The sequence below is a fragment of the Brassica napus genome, chromosome C4 (genome assembly GCF_020379485.1).
Source record: "Brassica napus cultivar Da-Ae chromosome C4, Da-Ae, whole genome shotgun sequence".
NCBI lineage: Eukaryota > Viridiplantae > Streptophyta > Magnoliopsida > Brassicales > Brassicaceae > Brassica > Brassica napus.
This window is the reverse complement of record NC_063447.1, coordinates 55,407,049-55,425,687: the sequence shown is the minus strand read 5'-3', so window position 1 is coordinate 55,425,687 and position 18,639 is coordinate 55,407,049. Positions and strand designations below refer to the sequence as shown.

The following is an 18,639-nucleotide window of genomic DNA, read 5'->3' as shown; positions in this document are numbered from 1 at the left end:
TAACTCCCCTCCATAATCCAACGCGCTTCCTCCGGATCTCACATAATCCTCACAGCTCAAACCAAACCAAAAAAAAAAATGTGATTCGACGTTTTTCTTTTCCCCTCAGAAGAAAAGAGGCCAACAGATTTTCGAAATCGGAAGATGGCGAACATCGCCGGACATCTCAAACGCGGAATCTCCAGACAATTCTCATCCGCCTCCCTTCGCCGCACGCTCAGCCGCCAGTTCACGCGCCAGTCATCCCACGATCCTCGCCGCAACAACATGCGGTTCAGCTTCGGGAGACAATCTTCCCTCGATCCGATTCGCCGGAGCAGTACTCCTGAAGAAGGCTCCAACCGTCCTCCTCATCAGCTCGCCGTCCCCGATAACCTCGACGCCACTATGCAGCTCCTCTTCGTCGCCTGTGGAGGAGACGTCGAAGGTGTTCGGGATCTGCTCGACGAAGGTATTGATGTTAATAGCATCGATCTTGATGGTCGTACGGCTCTGCACATCGCTGCTTGTGAAGGTCACGTTGATGTTGTGAAGCTTTTGCTGACGAGGAAGGCTAACATTGATGCTCGTGATCGTTGGGGAAGCACGGTAATGTGAAAGTTTTTCTAATATTATTATTCTTGTGTGGTTTTGATCTGAAGTTTTGGGTGGGTGGGTGTTGTGTGGATAGGCAGCTGCTGATGCTAAGTACTATGGGAACATGGACGTTTATAACATTTTGAAAGCCCGTGGCGCCAAAGTTCCGGTATGCTTCTTTTTGCATTGATCTAGCTCTCACGTTCATGGGCATTGCAGGATGGAGTTTTCGTCTTTGCCCTTCAAATTTAAATAGCTAATATGTATAAATATTGATTATAAATATAAATATATATATATATGTATTGATAATTTAGCCTCGAATCCTTAATTGTTTCTACTGATAATGTGCATTTCTGTTTCTGGGTTTAGTTCAGGTCGTTTATTCCGGATATCAGCTAGTTTGGATAAGAGAATTTAGAATTCATTTATTAAGAACCGAGAAAAAAATCAATTTGGATCGGTTTGATTAGTGTACAGTTTGTTAGTCAAAGAAACACGTTTATTGTGTTGGCCGGTGATGGACGGTGAAAGAGGAACTTCATTTTGTCAATAATTGTGGCTTTGTGGCTTTCACATATCCAATCTTCTCCTATAAATAATAAACGTAAGGAGAAGAGGAAAGGCATCCCAAACAAGAAAAAACAGAGAGAAGAAGAAGAGAAGAAGAAGAGAAAAAACGTGTGAGAGAAAAAAAAAAAAAAAAAAAAAACTTTTTTTTTCACAAAAAATCTTCTTTAAGAAATTACGAGTAATTTCTGAGTGTATTTGGGATCGGGGTGTGAGTAGTGAGCTTGTAAAATTTCCTTGGTTGATAATAAAAGATCTGTAGCAGGTCCGGAGACGTAGGCAACATTGGCCGAACTCCGTTAACAATTTGGTGTGTGTGCTCTTTTTTCCCGCTCCCACAAATTCTGGTTTACCGCAAAATTTGACCGCGTATTTCCTAACAACTGGTATCAGAGCCTGAGTTACGGTGATCGGTCAAATTTTTTGCGGGATTACTATTCACGTGAACAGTACTTCGTGAATAGTGAATTTTGTCAGTAACATCGGTTTGTCGACGAAGGTGTTCTAATACACGGTGGTTCCAGAAACGATGGGAGGCGAAGACGGTTTGGCGCACAGTATCGGGAAATTTGACGGTACAGATTATGCATTTTGGAGAATGCAAATTGAAGATTATCTGTACGGAAAGAAGCTTCATCAACCGCTGAGCAAGAAGCCTGAGAAGATGGATCATGATGAGTGGGAGCTCCTTGACAGACAAGTTCTGGGTGTTATAAGGTTAACACTGTCGAAAAACGTTGCTCACAACGTTGCGAAGGAGAAGACCACGGAAGGGCTCATGAAAGTTCTCTCTGATATGTATGAGAAACCTTCGGCAAACAATAAGGTGTTTCTCATGAAGAAACTCTTTCATTTGAAGATGGAAGAAGGTGGCCTGGTTGCCGCACATGTGAACGAGTTCAACACGATTGTCAACCAACTGTCATCAGTTGAAATCGAGTTTGAAGATGAAGTGCGAGCACTGATTTTGTTGGCATCTCTGCCAAATAGTTGGGAGCCAATGAGGGCAGCGGTTAGTAACTCTGTGGGTACTCAAAAGCTCAAATTCAATGATGTTAGAGATCGTATCCTTGCTGAGGAAGTTCGAAGGATAGACTCTGGGGAGGCATCAACGAGCTCTGCTTTCAACGTGGAAAACAGAGGGAGAAACCCAGATAGAAATAACCGAAGTAATGGCAGATCGAAGTCAAGGAATGGACGGGGTCAGTCTAAATTCCGACAGCCTGCAGAGTGCTGGAATTGTGGAAAGACAGGTCACATCAAGAAGAATTGTCGAGCACCACCGAAGGAGGAAGACAACACTAGAGGCGGAGCCAATGCAGTGACACGTGAAATCGCTGATGCATTGGTAGTGTCTGTTGATTCTCCGAGGAAAAGTGAAGCTCGTGATGCAGCTGGAAATAACACCAAAGCGTCAATCTCCTATGTTGATAGCCCAGTCGATTCATGGGTTCTTGACTCAGGAGCGTCATTCCACACCACACCGCACCATAACATCATGGAAAATTATATTGCGGGAAATTACGGAAAGGTATATCTTGCTGATGGATTACCTTTGGACATAGTTGGTATTGGAGATATCAACCTGAAGATGTCAGACGGACGTGTGTGGAAGATTACGAAGGTCAGACATGTGCCAAAGTTGATGCGAAATCTGATCTCAGTAGGTCAACTTGATGATACGGGGCACGATGTTAATTTTGGTGGTGGAGCCTGGAGAGTCAGAAAAGGTTCCATGGTGGTTGCTAGAGGTCATAAAAGAGGTACTCTTTATATGACGACGAGCTATGAAGACACTGTTGCTGTTGTTGAGGATGTCAAACAGACCAAGTTGTGGCATTGTAGATTGGGGCACATGAGTGAGAAAGGGATGAAACTCATGGTAGAAAATGGCGCTCTTCCGGATCTGAAGACGGTGGATCATCAGATGTGTGAAAGTTGCATCCTTGGGAAACAGAAACGAGTTAGTTTCTCTAAAGGAGGAAGAGAACCAAAATCTGAGAAGTTAGAGCTGGTGCACACTGACGTGTGGGGACCCGCTCCTGTTGCATCGCTGGGAGGTTCGTACTACTATGTGACCTTCATTGATGACTCCACAAGAAAGGTGTGGGTCTACTTCATGAAGAACAAATATGAAGTGTTCTCGGTTTTCAAGAGATGGAAAACCATGGTTGAGGTTGAGACGAATCTCAAGTTGAAGTGCCTAAGGTCTGATAATGGTGGTGAGTATATCAGCGGCGAGTTCACGAGATACTGCGCTGATAACGGGATCAAGATGGAGAAGACTATTCCTGGAACGCCTCAACAGAATGGAATAGCAGAAAGGATGAACCGAACCTTGAACGAGCGTGCAAGGAGCATGAGATTGCACTGTGGATTACCAAAGACGTTTTGGGCAGATGCAATCAGTACTGCAGCCTACTTAATCAACAGAGGACCGTCTGTGCCGTTGGGATTTAAGATCCCTGAAGAAGTTTGGAGCGGAAAGAAAGTAAACCTTTCTTATCTAAAGGTGTTTGGTTGCTTAGCTTATGTTCACATTGATGATGCTGCAAGAAGTAAACTTGACTCGAAGTCTAAAAAGTGTTACTTCATCGGTTATGGTGACACGGAGTTTGGTTACCGGTTTTGGGATGACGAAAATCGGAAGATCATCCGCAGCAAAAATGTTGTGTTCAACGAAGAAGCGTTGTACAAGATAAGCTAAGAGAAGGCTCGGAAAAGAAAGAGCCTGGAGCTGTTGACTTAGAAGATATCCTGACACCGGAGTTGCCACAGGATACCGCAACAGCAGAAGAAGAAATTTCTCAAGACGAGAGTGGTGAGGCTGAAGAAAGTGGTGATTCTGAAGTGGTCCCATATACACCAGTCACGGAGTTACGACGGTCAAGCAGAATCATCAGAAAGCCAGTAAAATTCTCTCCATCGCTCAACTACATTCTGCTCACAGACAGAGGCGAGCCTGAATGTTATGAGGAAGCTATGCAAGTTGATGAGTCGATCAAGTGGGAGCTTGCAATGAACGACGAGATGGACTCGTTGTTATCCAATCACACGTGGGAGTTAGCAGATTTGCCTAAGGAGAAAAAGGCATTGCATAACAAGTGGGTCTACCGAATAAAAGAAGAACCTGTGGGAATAAGCGCTATAAAGCGAGGCTTGTTGTGAAGGGATTCCAACAAAAAGAAGGCGTTGACTACACCGAAATCTTCTCTCCTGTAGTCAAGATGGTGACCATTAGAACGGTTCTTGGGCTGGTAGCACAAGAAGATCTGCATCTTCAACAGATGGATGTGAAGACGGCATTTCTTCACGGTGATTTGGATGAGGAAATTTATATGAAGCAACCCGAAGGCTTTGAGATCAAAGGGAAGGAAAGCCTTGTTTGCAAGCTGAAAAGGAGTTTGTACGGCTTAAAACAAGCTCCAAGACAGTGGTATAAACGGTTCGACAACTTTATTAAAGGAGTTGGTTTCTTGAGGTGTGAAGCTGACCACTGTTGTTACTTCAAGATGCTTGAAGAGTCCTACTTGATATTGCTCCTATATGTCGATGACATGCTGATAGTAGGAGCAGACTTGCACGAGATCAATAGCTTGAAGACGAAACTCTCAGAAGAGTTTGCGATGAAAGACCTTGGAGAAGCAAGACAGATTCTAGGGATGAGAATCAGTAGGAGCAAGGAAGGTCTTAAGCTATCACAAGAGGAGTATGTGAAGAAAGTCCTCAAGAGGTTTAACATGGATGACGCGAAGCCAGTTAGTACTCCCCTGGCAAGTCACTTTCGGTTATCCAGAGAACAGTCTCCAAAGACGGAAGACGAGATGGCATGTATGGATAAAGTTCCATATGCCTCTGCTATAGGAAGCCTGATGTACGCGATGATATGTACAAGGCCAGACATTGCACATGCAGTGGGAGTCGTCAGCAGATTTATGAGCAATCCAGGGAAGGAACATTGGGAAGCCGTTAAGTGGATTTTCAGATATCTAAAAGGAAATCCAAGTTTATCACTATGTTTCACGAAGTCTAAGACGGGATTGCAGGGATATGTTGATGCTGACAATGGAGGTGACATTGACAGCACGAAGAGCACAACCGGGTATGTCTACACCTTTGGCGGTACTGCAATTTGTTGGGTTTCAAAGTTGCAGAAAATTGTATCTCTATCAAGCTGTGAAGCTGAGTATGTTGCTGTAACGGAGGCAACAAAAGAGATGATATGGCTACAATCTTTTCTAGAAGAGCTAGGCCATGACCAAGAGAAAGGTGTGTTGTACTGTGACAGTAAAAGTGCCATCGATTTGGCAAAGAATCCGGTTTACCATGCTCGGACGAAGCACATACATCGTCGGTATCATTTCATCAGATCAGCGTTGGAAGATGAAATGTTGGTGCTTGAGAAGATCCCAGGAAGCAAGAATCCGGCAGACATGTTAACGAAGATCGTGCCGTATGACAAGCTGAGGTTGTGTGCAACCTCAGTTGGCTTGTTGGAGTAACAAGCTGGGGAGACCTGCTACATTGATCAAGGTGTGAAGACAGATTGAAATCAGTCTTCAAGTGGGAGATTGTTAGTCAAAGAAACACGTTTATTGTGTTGGCCGGTGATGGACGGTGAAAGAGGAACTTCATTTTGTCAATAATTGTGGCTTTGTGGCTTTCACATATCCAATCTTCTCCTATAAATAATAAACGTAAGGAGAAGAGGAAAGGCATCCCAAACAAGAAAAAACAGAGAGAAGAAGAAGAGAAGAAGAAGAGAAAAAACGTGTGAGAGAAAAAAAAAAAAAAAAAAAACTTTTTTTTCTCACAAAAAATCTTCTTTAAGAAATTACGAGTAATTTCTGAGTGTATTTGGGATCGGGGTGTGAGTAGTGAGCTTGTAAAATTTCCTTGGTTGATAATAAAAGATCTGTAGCAGGTCCGGAGACGTAGGCAACATTGGCCGAACTCCGTTAACAATTTGGTGTGTGTGCTCTTTTTTCCCGCTCCCACAAATTCTGGTTTACCGCAAAATTTGACCGCGTATTTCCTAACACAGTTCGGGTGGTGAAAGGTTTTAAAACTAACCAGCTAATAATCTGAAAAATCAAATTTTAGATTGGTTCCAGTTCGGTTAGTTTTGCTGGTATTTCAGGTATTATATTGTGTAATTAGGATGGTTCGAATAAAAACAAAGTATAATTCAAATGGTTTCAGATGAAAAAAATAATCCGATAATTTCATAATTTCAGGTAATTCTGGATAGTTTAGCCTTTTCAAATATTTTTGAATAGTTTTAGTAGGTTTATAAATTATATTTATAGAGATATTTGGTTATTTTGTACTTTAATATAATTAATATTTTAGATATAAAATCATTTTTTATATTCTGATATCTATTCAGTTTTTTATTTGGTTCTGGTTCGGTTTAAAAATTCGGATATCTATTCAGTTTTTTATTTTTATATAAAAATTGTTCAGATGTTTTTGAGTTTCAGTCGAGGTGGAGTTTTTGTTTTATTTGGTTTGGTTCGGTTCTTTGAATCTCGAGTAACATGTCAAAGCCTAGTTTCAAGTCTCATGAATGTCAGGCCGGACACTTTCTTTTCATATATCCCAATGCGTTTAGTCACTTTTTTATTTTGGTTTTAGAAAACCAAAAGGACACCGATGGTTGTGGCGAATCCTCGTGAAGTTCCTGAATACGAGTTGAATCCACAAGAACTTCAGGTTCGGAAAGCTGATGGTATCTCAAAGGTAAGAGCTCTTTTTGCTTCACTTTCCCGTGGATGATGTTTTAGTTTTCCAGTTAATATGTTTTTAACAAAATACTACTCTTGCCAGGGAATATATCAAGTGGCTAAGTGGAATGGGACTAAGGTATCTGTAAAGATACTTGATAAGGATCTCTACAAGGATAATGAAACCATGTACGTCTACTCTTCTCTTTGATGAGTATCTGTTTAAGTTAGCACATATGTCAATAATGATTTTGAATTTTGTACATCAAGCTATTGATCGTTAAAAGTATTTGTTATGCATACGTATTAGCTGTAAGTTATTAGAATCATTGTTCCTGTAGTTTTGGAATTTACTTCATTTCCTCTGTTTTATGTACTACGTTAGTTCTGAAATTGTTATATTACATATCTATCTACAGAGAGGCCTTCAAACACGAACTTACTTTATTGGAAAAGGTTCGTCATCCTAATGTTGTGCAATTTGTTGGAGCTGTTACTCAAAACGTCCCCATGATGATTGTGTCTGAGTATCATCCTAAAGTAAGCTTCTCCTCTTTTGTACACCTTACAAGATTTGTCCCTCATTAAGCATTTTTTGGATTCCAGGTAATAATTTCTTTTGACTTGGGGGTAACTTGCAGGGTGACCTTGGGAGCTATCTTCAAAAGAAAGGACGACTTTCTCCATCCAAAGTTCTAAGATTTGCCCGCGATATAGCCAGGCATGTGCCCTTTTTTTATTGCAAGATTGTATTCAAGTTTACATTGGTTTTATATGTCTTCTGAACAAATCATTTGGTTATTCTCAGGGGAATGAATTATCTTCACGAGTGTAAGCCAGAACTAGTAATCCACTGTGATCTAAAACCCAAGTAAGATAAACTAAATAAAGAAGAATCTCTATCTGAAATATTTAGAGGAGATACTTTGTTAACTAATTTTTGCAACTTCTTGTAAGGTGCCAGAAATATTATGCTCGATAATGGAAAACATTTGAAGGTGGCGGGATTTGGATCTATAAGTTTTTCACAGCTATCATCTGATAAATCAAGACTCCTCAATCACGGGGCACATATAGATCTTTCAAGTAAGTGCCCCTTATGTGCATGTGAGAAACTGTTTCCATTTTTTGATATACCATTAAGGATGATTGATTTCATGATCCAATTGTTTGCAGACTACTGTGTGGCGCCTGAGATTTACAAAGATGAAATATTTGACAGAAGTGTGGATTCATATTCTTTTGGTGTCGTATTATATGAGGTGGGTACCTTATGATTACCATTAAGGTCAAGTATTCGTGATAATACTGCTCCTCTAGATTTCTTGATTGATGCATCTGGTCTAGGTTTCCTTTAGATGGTCTCCAAAGCATTCCACTCTGTTTCTCAACCTCTCTAGTTGATATGTTTTCTTCTAGCATTGAGGCCACCAATAAGCTTCTCTAACAAAATTTCATTCGACGATCTTTGATTGAGTTAATATTAAAAATTCTTCAGATGATTGAAGGACAACCTTTCCATCCCAAACCCCCAGAGGAGGCAGTGAAGCTAATGTGTTTGGAAGGAAGAAGACCTCCGTTTAAATCCAAGTCTAAAAATTGTCCCCAAGAAATGAGAGAGTAAATGCACTTATCTTTTTTATCAACTTTGTTGGTGTACAGTAGCCATCATTTGATTGGGCTTGATCCTAATAACCAATCTCTTTCAACGTATTGTTTCAATTTTTATAATAAACAGATTGATTGAAGAGTGCTGGGATGCGGAAGCTGTTGTTAGGCCGACATTTTCTGAGATCATAGTTCGATTGGATAGGATCTTTGTACACTGCTCAAAACAAGGGTGGTGGAAAGATACATTCAAGTTTCCTTGGTAAAAACGTTCTTTCTCTTGACAACTCTTTATCATTTATATTTTACAATTCAAGAGCCAAGCTCTCACATATTCCTTGAGTTTATTTCTAAAAACCAAATGGATGATTTCTCAGGAAATAGTAGAGAGAAGCGCGAGAGGTTTAACTAAGAAACAAAAAGAACTCAGCAATTCGAGTGCAATAGAAACGGTACAAAGAATACAAAAAGAAACGGCGCGCCCTCTCCCAAATGTCCATGTCTTGTTGTGTAAGAAAATGTATTACGTTGGAAAGTACTTCATTGAGCTATATATAGACTTCTCTAATGCACAGAACTGAGCATTTACGAAAATTATAATGTATCATATTCATGTAAGTAGCACCAAAGCTCTTCATTCTTGTTGTCTCAAAGTCGAAGGTCTTCTTTTAACTACACATAATTCATATACCAAGAGTCTGATTCTCAAGTCCAAAGAGCAACAAACTCATCAATGTTCTTGTCGGAAGTACCTCCTTCAGAGATAGCCTCACGAGCCAACACCTTTAACTTCTCCACATTCTTCCTCATCTCTTTCCCTTTCTCTCCATCCATAACCTCAACAATGCATCTCGCAATCTCTTCCTTACTCACAAACCCTTCTTCATGAGCCTTCACTCTAACCCCAATCTTCCACACATCTTCTATGAACTTAGCGTTCGTTGGCTGATCCGTCCACTGAGGCATCCCCACCAAAGGAACCCCTAAGCACAACGCCTCCAAAGTCGAGTTCCATCCACAGTGCGTCACGAAACATCCAGTTGAGTCATGTGATAAAACCTCTAGCTGAGGAACCCACTTAGCCACCAATCCATAGTCTTTCTCCAAAGCTTCTTCCACAAAACCAGACGGTAACTTGCTTCTCTCCGAATCTCGGACAGACCACAAGAAGTTGTATCCGGTTTGTCTAATCGCCATTGCGGTTTCCTTCATCTGCTTCTCACTCAAAGCCGCCAGTGTCCCAAACGCTACGTAAACCACCGACTTGGCTGGTTTACTCGCTAGCCACCTCAAAACAGACTCATCCGGCTCAGTCTTGAAGTCTCCAAGGTCGTAGTCTTTGTCTTCCGGCAACCGGTTATCCAAGAACTTGGAGGGAACCATAGGTCCAATGTTCTTCACCAGCCACTGATCACTCATCCATTTCACTACCTAGAAAAACGTTCCACAAATAGTATCAAGGAAACTACCCTTCCAAAAAATCAGAGCAGGTCCTGAGTATACTGAAATGAAACATTGACTCAGGACCTCAAAGTATTTATTGGTGGTTAATATGTATAATATCATTTGGGAACAAAAGCAAATTAACTTAAGAAGAAAACAAAAAAAAAACTTAAGAGAGCAAAACTAATTGAAGGCCAATACCTATTTAGGATTTGTATATTGTTTAAATTATTAATTTACAATTTCTTAAATTCGTATGTTAGTAGTCTCAAAATTCAACTTTTCCTTTAGAAAAACCACCCTCTAGATATCAATTTTCGTAACGAGTTGTCTATCTTTGTCCGGCCCAACGAATGTTGGCAGTGCACAGAGATTTAAAACACTTTGAATTGCAGTATTGATCATGTAGTAATTGTTTCTCCCACGAATCTCAGGCTGCTCAAAACTCGAAAACATGAAACCAAAACACTTAGATGTTCACCTTGGGTTCAAGTTGATCAAAAGTGTTGCAGAGAATCAAATCAGCTCGCCATAAGTTAGAGAACTGGTTAACCACAAGTTCGAATAATAGAGGGTAAGACCCCTTCTCGCGTGCGAAAGAAGGAAGATCATTTTGGCTTAACAATGGGAAGGCCGGAAACGATGCAAGCGTCGGGTTCTCGTGTCTATCATCGGGGACGTCGTAGGTGCCTTCGTTGATGTGGTAGTAAACAAGACTAGCCAGCCATGGTTGAGTGGAGTAGGCTACTACGTATAGATCCAACTCCTTGGCTACGTCCAGTGCAAAGGGCATGAAGGGATCATAGATCAGAGCTTTTGGAGGATTGCTCTTTAACTTCTCCCTGTATAAATAAATATATAAATGAGCATGACACTTGGTGCTAAATAATATTTTCACATCATATTCATAAAAACTTTTGCTAATTCTTGAGCTTAGTAAATAAACACTATGTACTTATGGCTTTTAGATCATTTTTTTTTCTTATTCTTTGAACTTTTTTAGCTTTCCAGTTTTTTTTGGTCTTAAAACAAACTTTACATGTCAAGCTGGAAAATTCGCTCAAAAACTTATACCTAGAGATGAAATCTGTGAGGCTGCGAGTAGTAGAGTTAATGAAACGTTGAGGTTCGTTGAACTTGGTTTGAGGGTGTTCGTGTGACAGGAAACCGTCGTGGATTGTGTGGACGATGATGGAATAGACGTCGGAAGTGTAAGGTTCACGTTGATTGTTGGAGGCGATGATGAGTGTTACGGTGAGTCCCTTTTTTGATAACCGTTTAGAGAGTTGGATCATTGGGTTGATGTGCCCTTGAAATGGATAAGGAAACACCAGCACATGACCGCTTGCTTCACTCATTTTTGAATGGTTTCGTTATGAGCCAAATAAACAATAAGTGGGTGTCTGGGTGATATGGTCTAATTCAAGTAGGCATCCTATATATATATTATTTATTTATTTACATTGTTGGGAGAGTTTTGTTATATAAATGTCTTAGACTGGAGTAGTATGTTAGATAAATAGTAGAATGACTTACTAATTAAATTACTAAATGAATTAAATGACAGTTTTGAATATGCTAAAACTGTTATAAATCATATTATGGATGTCCATAACCGGTCCGGTCCATAACCGGTCTGTTACTAGAGAGAGAGAGTCGGCCGTGAGTCTAGAGGAGAGAGAGTCGGCCACCTTGTCATTTTACTTCTTAGATTATGATTTGTACTCTTTCCATATTTGTATTTCCTTTTCTAATCTTTTCATTATTCTATGACGGTGTAACTCCCTATATATAAAGGGCCCCTTATGTTTATGAATAATACATAAACATACAGATTCTATTCTCTTGTTTTACAACACGTTATCAGCACGATTACGCTCTAAACCCTAAGCTAAAGTCCAAACCCTAAAACCCTAATCTCATCCCGGTGATAAACCCTAAACCCGACGACGAACCCTAATCTGATCGAGAACCTAAAACCCCATACTCAAGGCGTTCCCGATCTCAGCACGCGACCTCAGTCCGTTCCTCAGCTCGCGATTTCAGCCTGTTCGCGAGACACGATCTCAGCCTGCTCGACACGACCCGATACCGTTCGATAGCCAGTACGTTCACGACCCGACAACAACGATCAACTCGCGTTCCTCTCTATTCGGTGGTCCATTCAACCCTACTTGAGGTTTAGGTAAAACTAAAACCTTAGAACCAAACCCTAAGACAATAGATCTAATCCCTAATAACCTAAATTGAATCTTATTGCTTGATTAAAATCGAAACCCTAATTCCCTAAAGCCTAGCCGCATGCATACCATGCAAACCCTAATCGAAATTTGATTTGATTGTTTATGTGATTGAATGTTTTGAATCTGATTATCATCACATAGAACCGATTGCTAGGATTGATTAATCTCATACTTGAATTTGATTGATTGAATTGATGAACTAATTGAATGTTATCTTGCGATAGAAATCGCCTAAGTTGATTAGTTCTCATCTTGTTTAAAACTTGAAACCGACCGGCTTGTTCATATTGAAACCCTAATTGCATTAATCTCATTGAATATGATCGTTAGGTTGATAGTAATTAAACCCCTTGATGCATTGCTTTATTGTTTTATTTAGGTTTCATGATCACTTAGAATCATTCTTGCTAAAGATGAATAACCGATTGCATTAAAATCATATAGAAACCGATTGCTAAGATTGTTCATACTCTTGGCCGTGCAGCTTGTCTTGCATTATGCATGTTCGGATTGTTTGGCCGTGCGGCTTGTTAGCATATCATGCATGCATAATCGTATGAACTAAATGCATCATATCTGTTTGGTCGTGTGACCAATTTGCATTATATATCGATTGTCTTGTATGCATTATAAGAACATTATAAATCCTAAGAATGAAATATATGATTTCAGATGTCGAAAATCAACAACTTGAATTTTGCTGCTCTAAATCTCTCTGGAGATAATTACTTGCAATGGGCACTTGATGCTAAGATCATCCTAAAATCCAAGGGACTCGGTGAATGTATCACCGAGGGCAATAATGCAAGTGAGAAAGATAGATATGTAGCTATATTAATTATAAGCCATCATCTTATTGAGAGTCTCAAATATCAGTATTTGACTATTGAGAATCCTCTAGACCTTTGGACAGAGTTGAAAACAAGATATGATCACCAGATAACGGTGTTATTTCCAAAGGCTATGTATGATTGGAGGAATCTCAGAATCCAGGACTTCAAGTCCGTGGACGAGTATAACTCGGCCCTGTTTAAGATAGTTTCTAAATTGAAACTGTGTGGTGAGGATATAACGGATAAGGATATGCTTGAGAAAACCTTTTCCACCTTCCACACAAGCAATGTGTTGTTACAACAACAGTACCGTGAGAAGGGCTTCACAACTTATGCTAATCTGATCTCTTGTCTCTTGCTCGCTGAGCAGAACAATGAACTGTTGATGAGAAACAGTGAAATGAGACCTCCTAGAACAAACCCATTACCTGAGGTACATGCGGCCGTAGAGGATAAGATAGAGTCGAGCCATGTCCAGAGTGATAGCCAACACGACCGTGGTCGTGGAAAATGGCATGGACGTGGTGGTCGAGGCCGAAACTCGTTTGGTCAAGGCCGAGGCAACTCATATGGCCGTGGCCAAGGAAACTCTTATGGAGGTTGTGGTCAAGACCGAGGCCGTGGTACATCATTTAAACCACAACACTCGACCAAATCCGTGTGCCATAGATGTGGTATGGATAATCATTGGGCTAAGACATGTAGGACTCCCAAATATCTTGTTGACCTCTACCAAGAGAGTTTGAAAGGGAAGAATCTTGAAGCTCATATGACTTATCAAGATGGTGAAGATGATTTCAATCATGAACAAGACGATCTCATGGAGTATGAAAAGTCTGATTGTTTAAAAGAATGAAGTTGAATTCGACATCTATGTTTTTGTGTTCTTTTCTTTGTGTTTTCTATGTTTTGATTGCTTTGAACTTATTTTATTAATGAATGAAAGTTTTTGATATAAAAGTCTCTAAAGTCTCATAGAGGGCTACGGCCAGGCTAATATCATGTTGCCTAAGGGTACGCATCTAGAGATATCTGATGCATTGTATTCACCCAGCTCTAAGAGAAGCCTATTGAGCTTTAAAGACATTCGAATGAATGGCTTTCATATTAAGAATAAGGGCAAAGGAAACAAAGGTTCCTTCAGATCATAGAGATCGGCCAAGGCTATAAGAAAGTCCTAGAGTCTATACATGCGCTCCTTACTGGCCTTTTACTATGCTAAGGTCAGAATGATAGAGACCAATGCTGGTGAGTTCACGTCTCAAGCGTTTAATGATTACTGTATGTCCATGGGGGTAAGTGTGGAACACTCCGTGGCACATGTACATACACAGAACGGCTTGGCCAAATCATTCATAAAACGAATTCAGCTAATAGCTAGACCATTGCTTATGAGGTCTAAGCTTCCGGCCACAGCTTGGGGACACGCGGTCTTGCACGCGGCCGAACTGATTCGTATAAGACCGTCTAGTGAACATAGATATTCCCCATTACAATTGCTTACGGATCATGAGCCAGACATATTCCATCTTAAGACATTTGGCTGTGCCGTCTATGTGCCAATTGCACCACCACAGAGAACAAAGATGGGACCTCAAAGGAGGATGGAGATATATGTTGGATATGATTCTCCCACGATTATAAAATACCTTGAGCCAACTACGGGTGATGTATTTAAGGTCAGGTATGCGGGTTGTCACTTTGATGAATCCGAACATCCAACATTAGAAGGAGATAGCAGTAAACTGGTAAAAGAAATTACATGGAATCAAACATCCTTATCTTGGCAAGATCCTCAGACTCAAGAGTGTGATTTAGAAATCCAAAAGATTATACATTTACAAAAGCTGGGGTAATCATATATACCATCTGCTAATGCACCAATAAGAATTAATGTTCAAGAGGGACACAATCAAGTTGCTACAGAGTCTAGACAACGTTTGAAATGTGGTAGACCAATAGGTTCCAAAGATAAGAACCCTCGGAAAACTAAGAAAGGTGCAGAGATTGAAACTGAGGTTGTTAAAACCCTAGACACGACCGTGGCCATTCCTAAATCCCGGGACTTAGCCACGGCCGATCCCAAAACCCTAATAGCGATCGCGGCCGATCATGAATGCTTAGATGCGGCCGGCCCTGATGTATCTAATACTGATTCTTGGGACGCCAAGATTCAAGGTACTGAAGGTCCTGATAATAATGAGATCTCAATAAATTATGTCTTGTATGGGATACAATGGAACATAAAGAATGTCGACATTGATGATATATTTTCATGCAATGTAGCACTTGAAATCATGGATGATAATGAGGATCATGAACCCACATCTATTTATGAGTGCACTCAACGATCAGATTGGATCAAATGGAAAGAAGCGATAAACGTGGAGTTAAACTCTTTAAAGAAGAGAGATATCTTTGGACCAATAGTCCGGACACCTTATGATGTTAAACCAGTCGGCCATAAGTGGGTCTTTGTGAGAAAGAGAAACGAACATGACAATGTCGTTAGATATAAAGCACGGCTTGTTGCACAAGAATTCTTACAAAGACCAGAAATAGATTATGAGGAGACATACTCCCTTGTGGTGGATGCTACTACTTTCAGATTCCTGATAAGTCTGGCTATAAGAGAAAAATTAGACTTGCGGTTAATGGATGTTGTAACTGCATACTTATATGGGCCATTGGATAATGAGATTTATATGAAAGTACCAGAGGGTATAGAGTTGAAAAACAAATCGAGTACTCGAGAACAACACTGTATAAAGTTGAATAAATCACTTTATGGATTGAAACAATCAGGTCGAATGTGGTACAATAGACTAAGTGAGTACTTAGTGAAAGAGGGATATAAGAATGATCTGATAAGCTCTTGTATCTTTATAAAGAAATTCGACCAGGGCTTTGTAATCATAGCAGTGTATGTTGATGATTTGAATATTCTAGGACCTTTGGAGAGATTTCCCAAACAGTTGAATATCTTAAGAAAGAATTCGAGATGAAAGATGTAGGAAAAACGAAATTCTATTTGGGATTACAGCTTGAGTACATAAGAGATGGAATCCTTATGCATCAAATGGCATATACAGAAAAAAAAACTCAAGAGATTTAACATGGCCGAGTCTCACCCCTTATCTAGCCCCATGGTCGTGAGGTCTCTCGGCCTGGACACTGATCCATTCCGTCCTAAGATGGACGATGAAGATGTCCTTGGTCCTGAAGTGCCATATCTCAGTGCCATAAGAGCTTTGATGTATCTGGCTAGTCACACACGACCAGATATATGTTTTGCCGTGAATCTATTATTTAGATTTAGCTCTTGTCCAACCCAAAGGCACTGGGACGGGATTAAACATATTCTTCGTTAGCTGCAAGGAACGAAAGACTTGGGTTTATTTTATACTAACCATAACAAAGAAGGATTAGTTGGCTTTGCTGATGCAGGTTATCTCTCGGATCCTCACAATGCTCGATCACAGACCGGCTACGTCTTTACTCATGGTGGTACGGCCATCTCATGGCGTTCCATGAAGCAGACAATCGCGGCCACTTCATCAAACCATTCGGAAATCTTGGCTATTCACGAGGCCAGCCGCGAGTCTGTGTGGTTACGGTCCATGACCAACCATATCCGAGTTGACTGTGGGATGACCGAGGGCAAGGACGCACCAACCGTGATGTATGAGGACAATGCAGCTTGCATTGCTCAGCTTAAGGATGGCTACATCAAAGGAGACCAAACGAAGCACATACTGCCTAAGTTCTTCTTCACGCACGAGCTACAGAAAGCCAGCGAGGTCCAAGTAGTCCAAGTGCATTCCGGCGACAACTCAGCAGACCTGTTCACCAAATCACTTCCGACTTGCACATTCAGGAAGCTCACGCATCAGATTGGGATGCGTAGACTAAAAGACCTTCAGTGATGTTCATAACAGGGGGAGTAATACGTGTTGTACTCTTTTTCCTTCACCATGGTTTTGTCCCACTGGGTTTTCCTGGTAAGGTTTTAATGAGGCAACCTCCAAAGCGTATTACAAACTCTGTATGGTTATGACATCCAAGGGGGAGTGATATAAATCATATTGTGGATGTCCATAACCGGTCCATTGCTAGAGAGAGAGAGAGAGAGTCGGCCGTGAGTCTAGAGGAGAGAGAGTCGGCCACCTTGTCCTTTTCCTTCTTAGATTATGATTTGTATTTTTTTCATATTTGTATTTCCTTTTCTAATCTTTCCATTATTCTATGACGGTGTAACTCTCTATATATAAAGAGTTCATTATGTTTATGAACAATACATAAACATACAGATTTTATTCTGTTGTTTTACAACAAAAACCAATTTAAGTAAACTAATAATATTTATCTTTTATATTTTTAAGATATTCATAATATATAAAGAATCATAGAAGTATGTGACTGAATATTATTTTGTAATTTATATTTTAACACATCTAATGGATGTGTAGCAATATTACTCCAAAACGTAAAATTTTAAAGTATTGTGGAAATATGATTATGTGTGGAATAGGGAGAAGATAAGCCATGAAGGGTCATGTCACACGGACCAGTTATTAAAAGCAAAAATAACATAGACAAACTTTCAAAATCTGTAAGAAAAAGTCAAATTGAAGGAAATACACTAGTACCTAGAGATGAAATCGGTGAGACTACGAGTGGTAGAGACGTTGAAACGTAGAGGATCTTTGATCTTGGTGAGAGGGTGTTCATGTGGAAGGAAACCGTCGTGGATGGTATGGACGGTGATGGAGTAATCGTCGGAGGTGTAAGGTTCACGGTGGGTGTTGGAGGCAATGAGGAGTGAGACGGTGAGTCCCAATTTGGATAAGCGTTTGGAGAGTTGCATCATTGGATTAATGTGTCCTTGTAGTGGATATGGGAAAAACAGTAAGTGGCCGTTTGCTTCACCCATTTCTTCTATGCTTTTTATTTGTCAAGAGACGAAGAAAACAAGAAGTGGGTGATGATGTTTTCTAATTATACTCTCCCCGATGTACTAGTATTTAGGATTCCTTGTAGTTATGTCCCGTTATTTACAATGTTGGATAAATTTTCAGGGTGTGTCGCTTATTTTTCTTTTCAACTTGGTAAATTATGGCATTATACATGGGAAATTTATATATTTACCACTTTCTTGGTACAATTATTCATGTTTATCATCACTAAAGAAACATTTTCAAAAGAATAATTTTTATGTTTACAATTTTTTGGTACCATTATTCATGTTAATTATTTTTTTCATTAGTAGGCAAAAGACTCTTATACCTTGTTCTCTATATATATAATAATTAATTATTTAAATAAATAAAAAAATTAAAAATATTTTTTTTTTATATTTTTGAATTATACATTTTCAAATTCGAACTCTTAATAAAAAAATTTCATTTTTCTTCATTTTTTCAAAATTTATTTTCGAAAATTGAAATTTTTTTTAATTATATCTTTAAAATATTTATTTATATATTTATTAGAATTCTAAATTTTACATTCCAAAAATTCTATCCCACACCTCAACTCTAAACCCTAAGTCTATATTAAATATCTCTAGGGTTATAAATATATTTTATAGGTGAGGATAAAAGTCGTTAGTGTAAATATGAAAAATTAATATTATAAATC

The 18,639-nt window shown here is 39.7% G+C and overlaps 2 protein-coding genes across 4 annotated transcripts; one reads left to right on the top strand and one right to left on the bottom strand.

Annotated features, from left to right (window-relative positions):
• Position 1: 1 nt before the first annotated feature.
• On the top strand, positions 2-9,122 carry LOC106380486 (integrin-linked protein kinase 1-like). Of its 2 annotated transcripts, XM_048756157.1 has the most exons (12): positions 4-588; positions 671-745; positions 6,784-6,888; positions 6,976-7,061; positions 7,292-7,412; positions 7,514-7,593; positions 7,681-7,743; positions 7,837-7,958; positions 8,049-8,134; positions 8,371-8,492; positions 8,611-8,742; positions 8,858-9,122. In XM_048756157.1, the coding sequence occupies exons 1-12, from the start codon at positions 145-147 to the stop codon at positions 8,862-8,864; spliced, it is 1,443 nt and encodes a 480-aa protein (XP_048612114.1). In that variant the 5' UTR covers positions 4-144; the 3' UTR covers positions 8,865-9,122. The 2 variants fall into 2 exon arrangements, with proteins under 2 accessions (XP_048612115.1, XP_048612114.1); XM_048756158.1 differs by lacking the exon at positions 8,858-9,122 and having other exon boundaries at positions 2-588; positions 8,611-8,746.
• On the bottom strand, positions 8,862-18,246 carry LOC106380487 (UDP-glycosyltransferase 74C1). 2 transcript variants are annotated; one of them, XM_013820258.3, is made up of 3 exons: positions 17,649-18,246; positions 10,405-10,765; positions 8,862-9,911 (listed from the first exon to the last, which is right to left on the bottom strand). In XM_013820258.3, the coding sequence occupies exons 1-3, from the start codon at positions 17,930-17,932 to the stop codon at positions 9,186-9,188; spliced, it is 1,371 nt and encodes a 456-aa protein (XP_013675712.1). In that variant the 5' UTR covers positions 17,933-18,246; the 3' UTR covers positions 8,862-9,185. The 2 variants fall into 2 exon arrangements, with proteins under 2 accessions (XP_013675712.1, XP_013675711.1); XM_013820257.3 differs by lacking the exon at positions 17,649-18,246 and adding an exon at positions 10,998-11,291.
• Positions 18,247-18,639: the final 393 nt, after the last annotated feature.

Excerpts from the sequence above, each read along its gene's own strand:
- LOC106380486 (XM_048756157.1), top strand. The coding sequence starts at position 145 with ATGGCGAACATCGCCGGACATCTCAAACGCGGAATCTCCAGACAATTC. Across the intron at positions 589-670 it reads GTGATCGTTGGGGAAGCACG|GCAGCTGCTGATGCTAAGTA; the intron begins GTAATGTGAAAG and ends TTGTGTGGATAG. Across the intron at positions 7,062-7,291 it reads TACAAGGATAATGAAACCAT|AGAGGCCTTCAAACACGAAC; the intron begins GTACGTCTACTC and ends ATCTATCTACAG.
- LOC106380487 (XM_013820258.3), bottom strand. The coding sequence starts at position 17,932 with ATGGGTGAAGCAAACGGCCACTTACTGTTTTTCCCATATCCACTACAA. Across the intron at positions 10,766-17,648 it reads CTCACCGATTTCATCTCTAG|GGAGAAGTTAAAGAGCAATC; the intron begins GTACTAGTGTAT and ends TTATTTATACAG. Across the intron at positions 9,912-10,404 it reads TTGATCAACTTGAACCCAAG|GTAGTGAAATGGATGAGTGA; the intron begins GTGAACATCTAA and ends ACGTTTTTCTAG.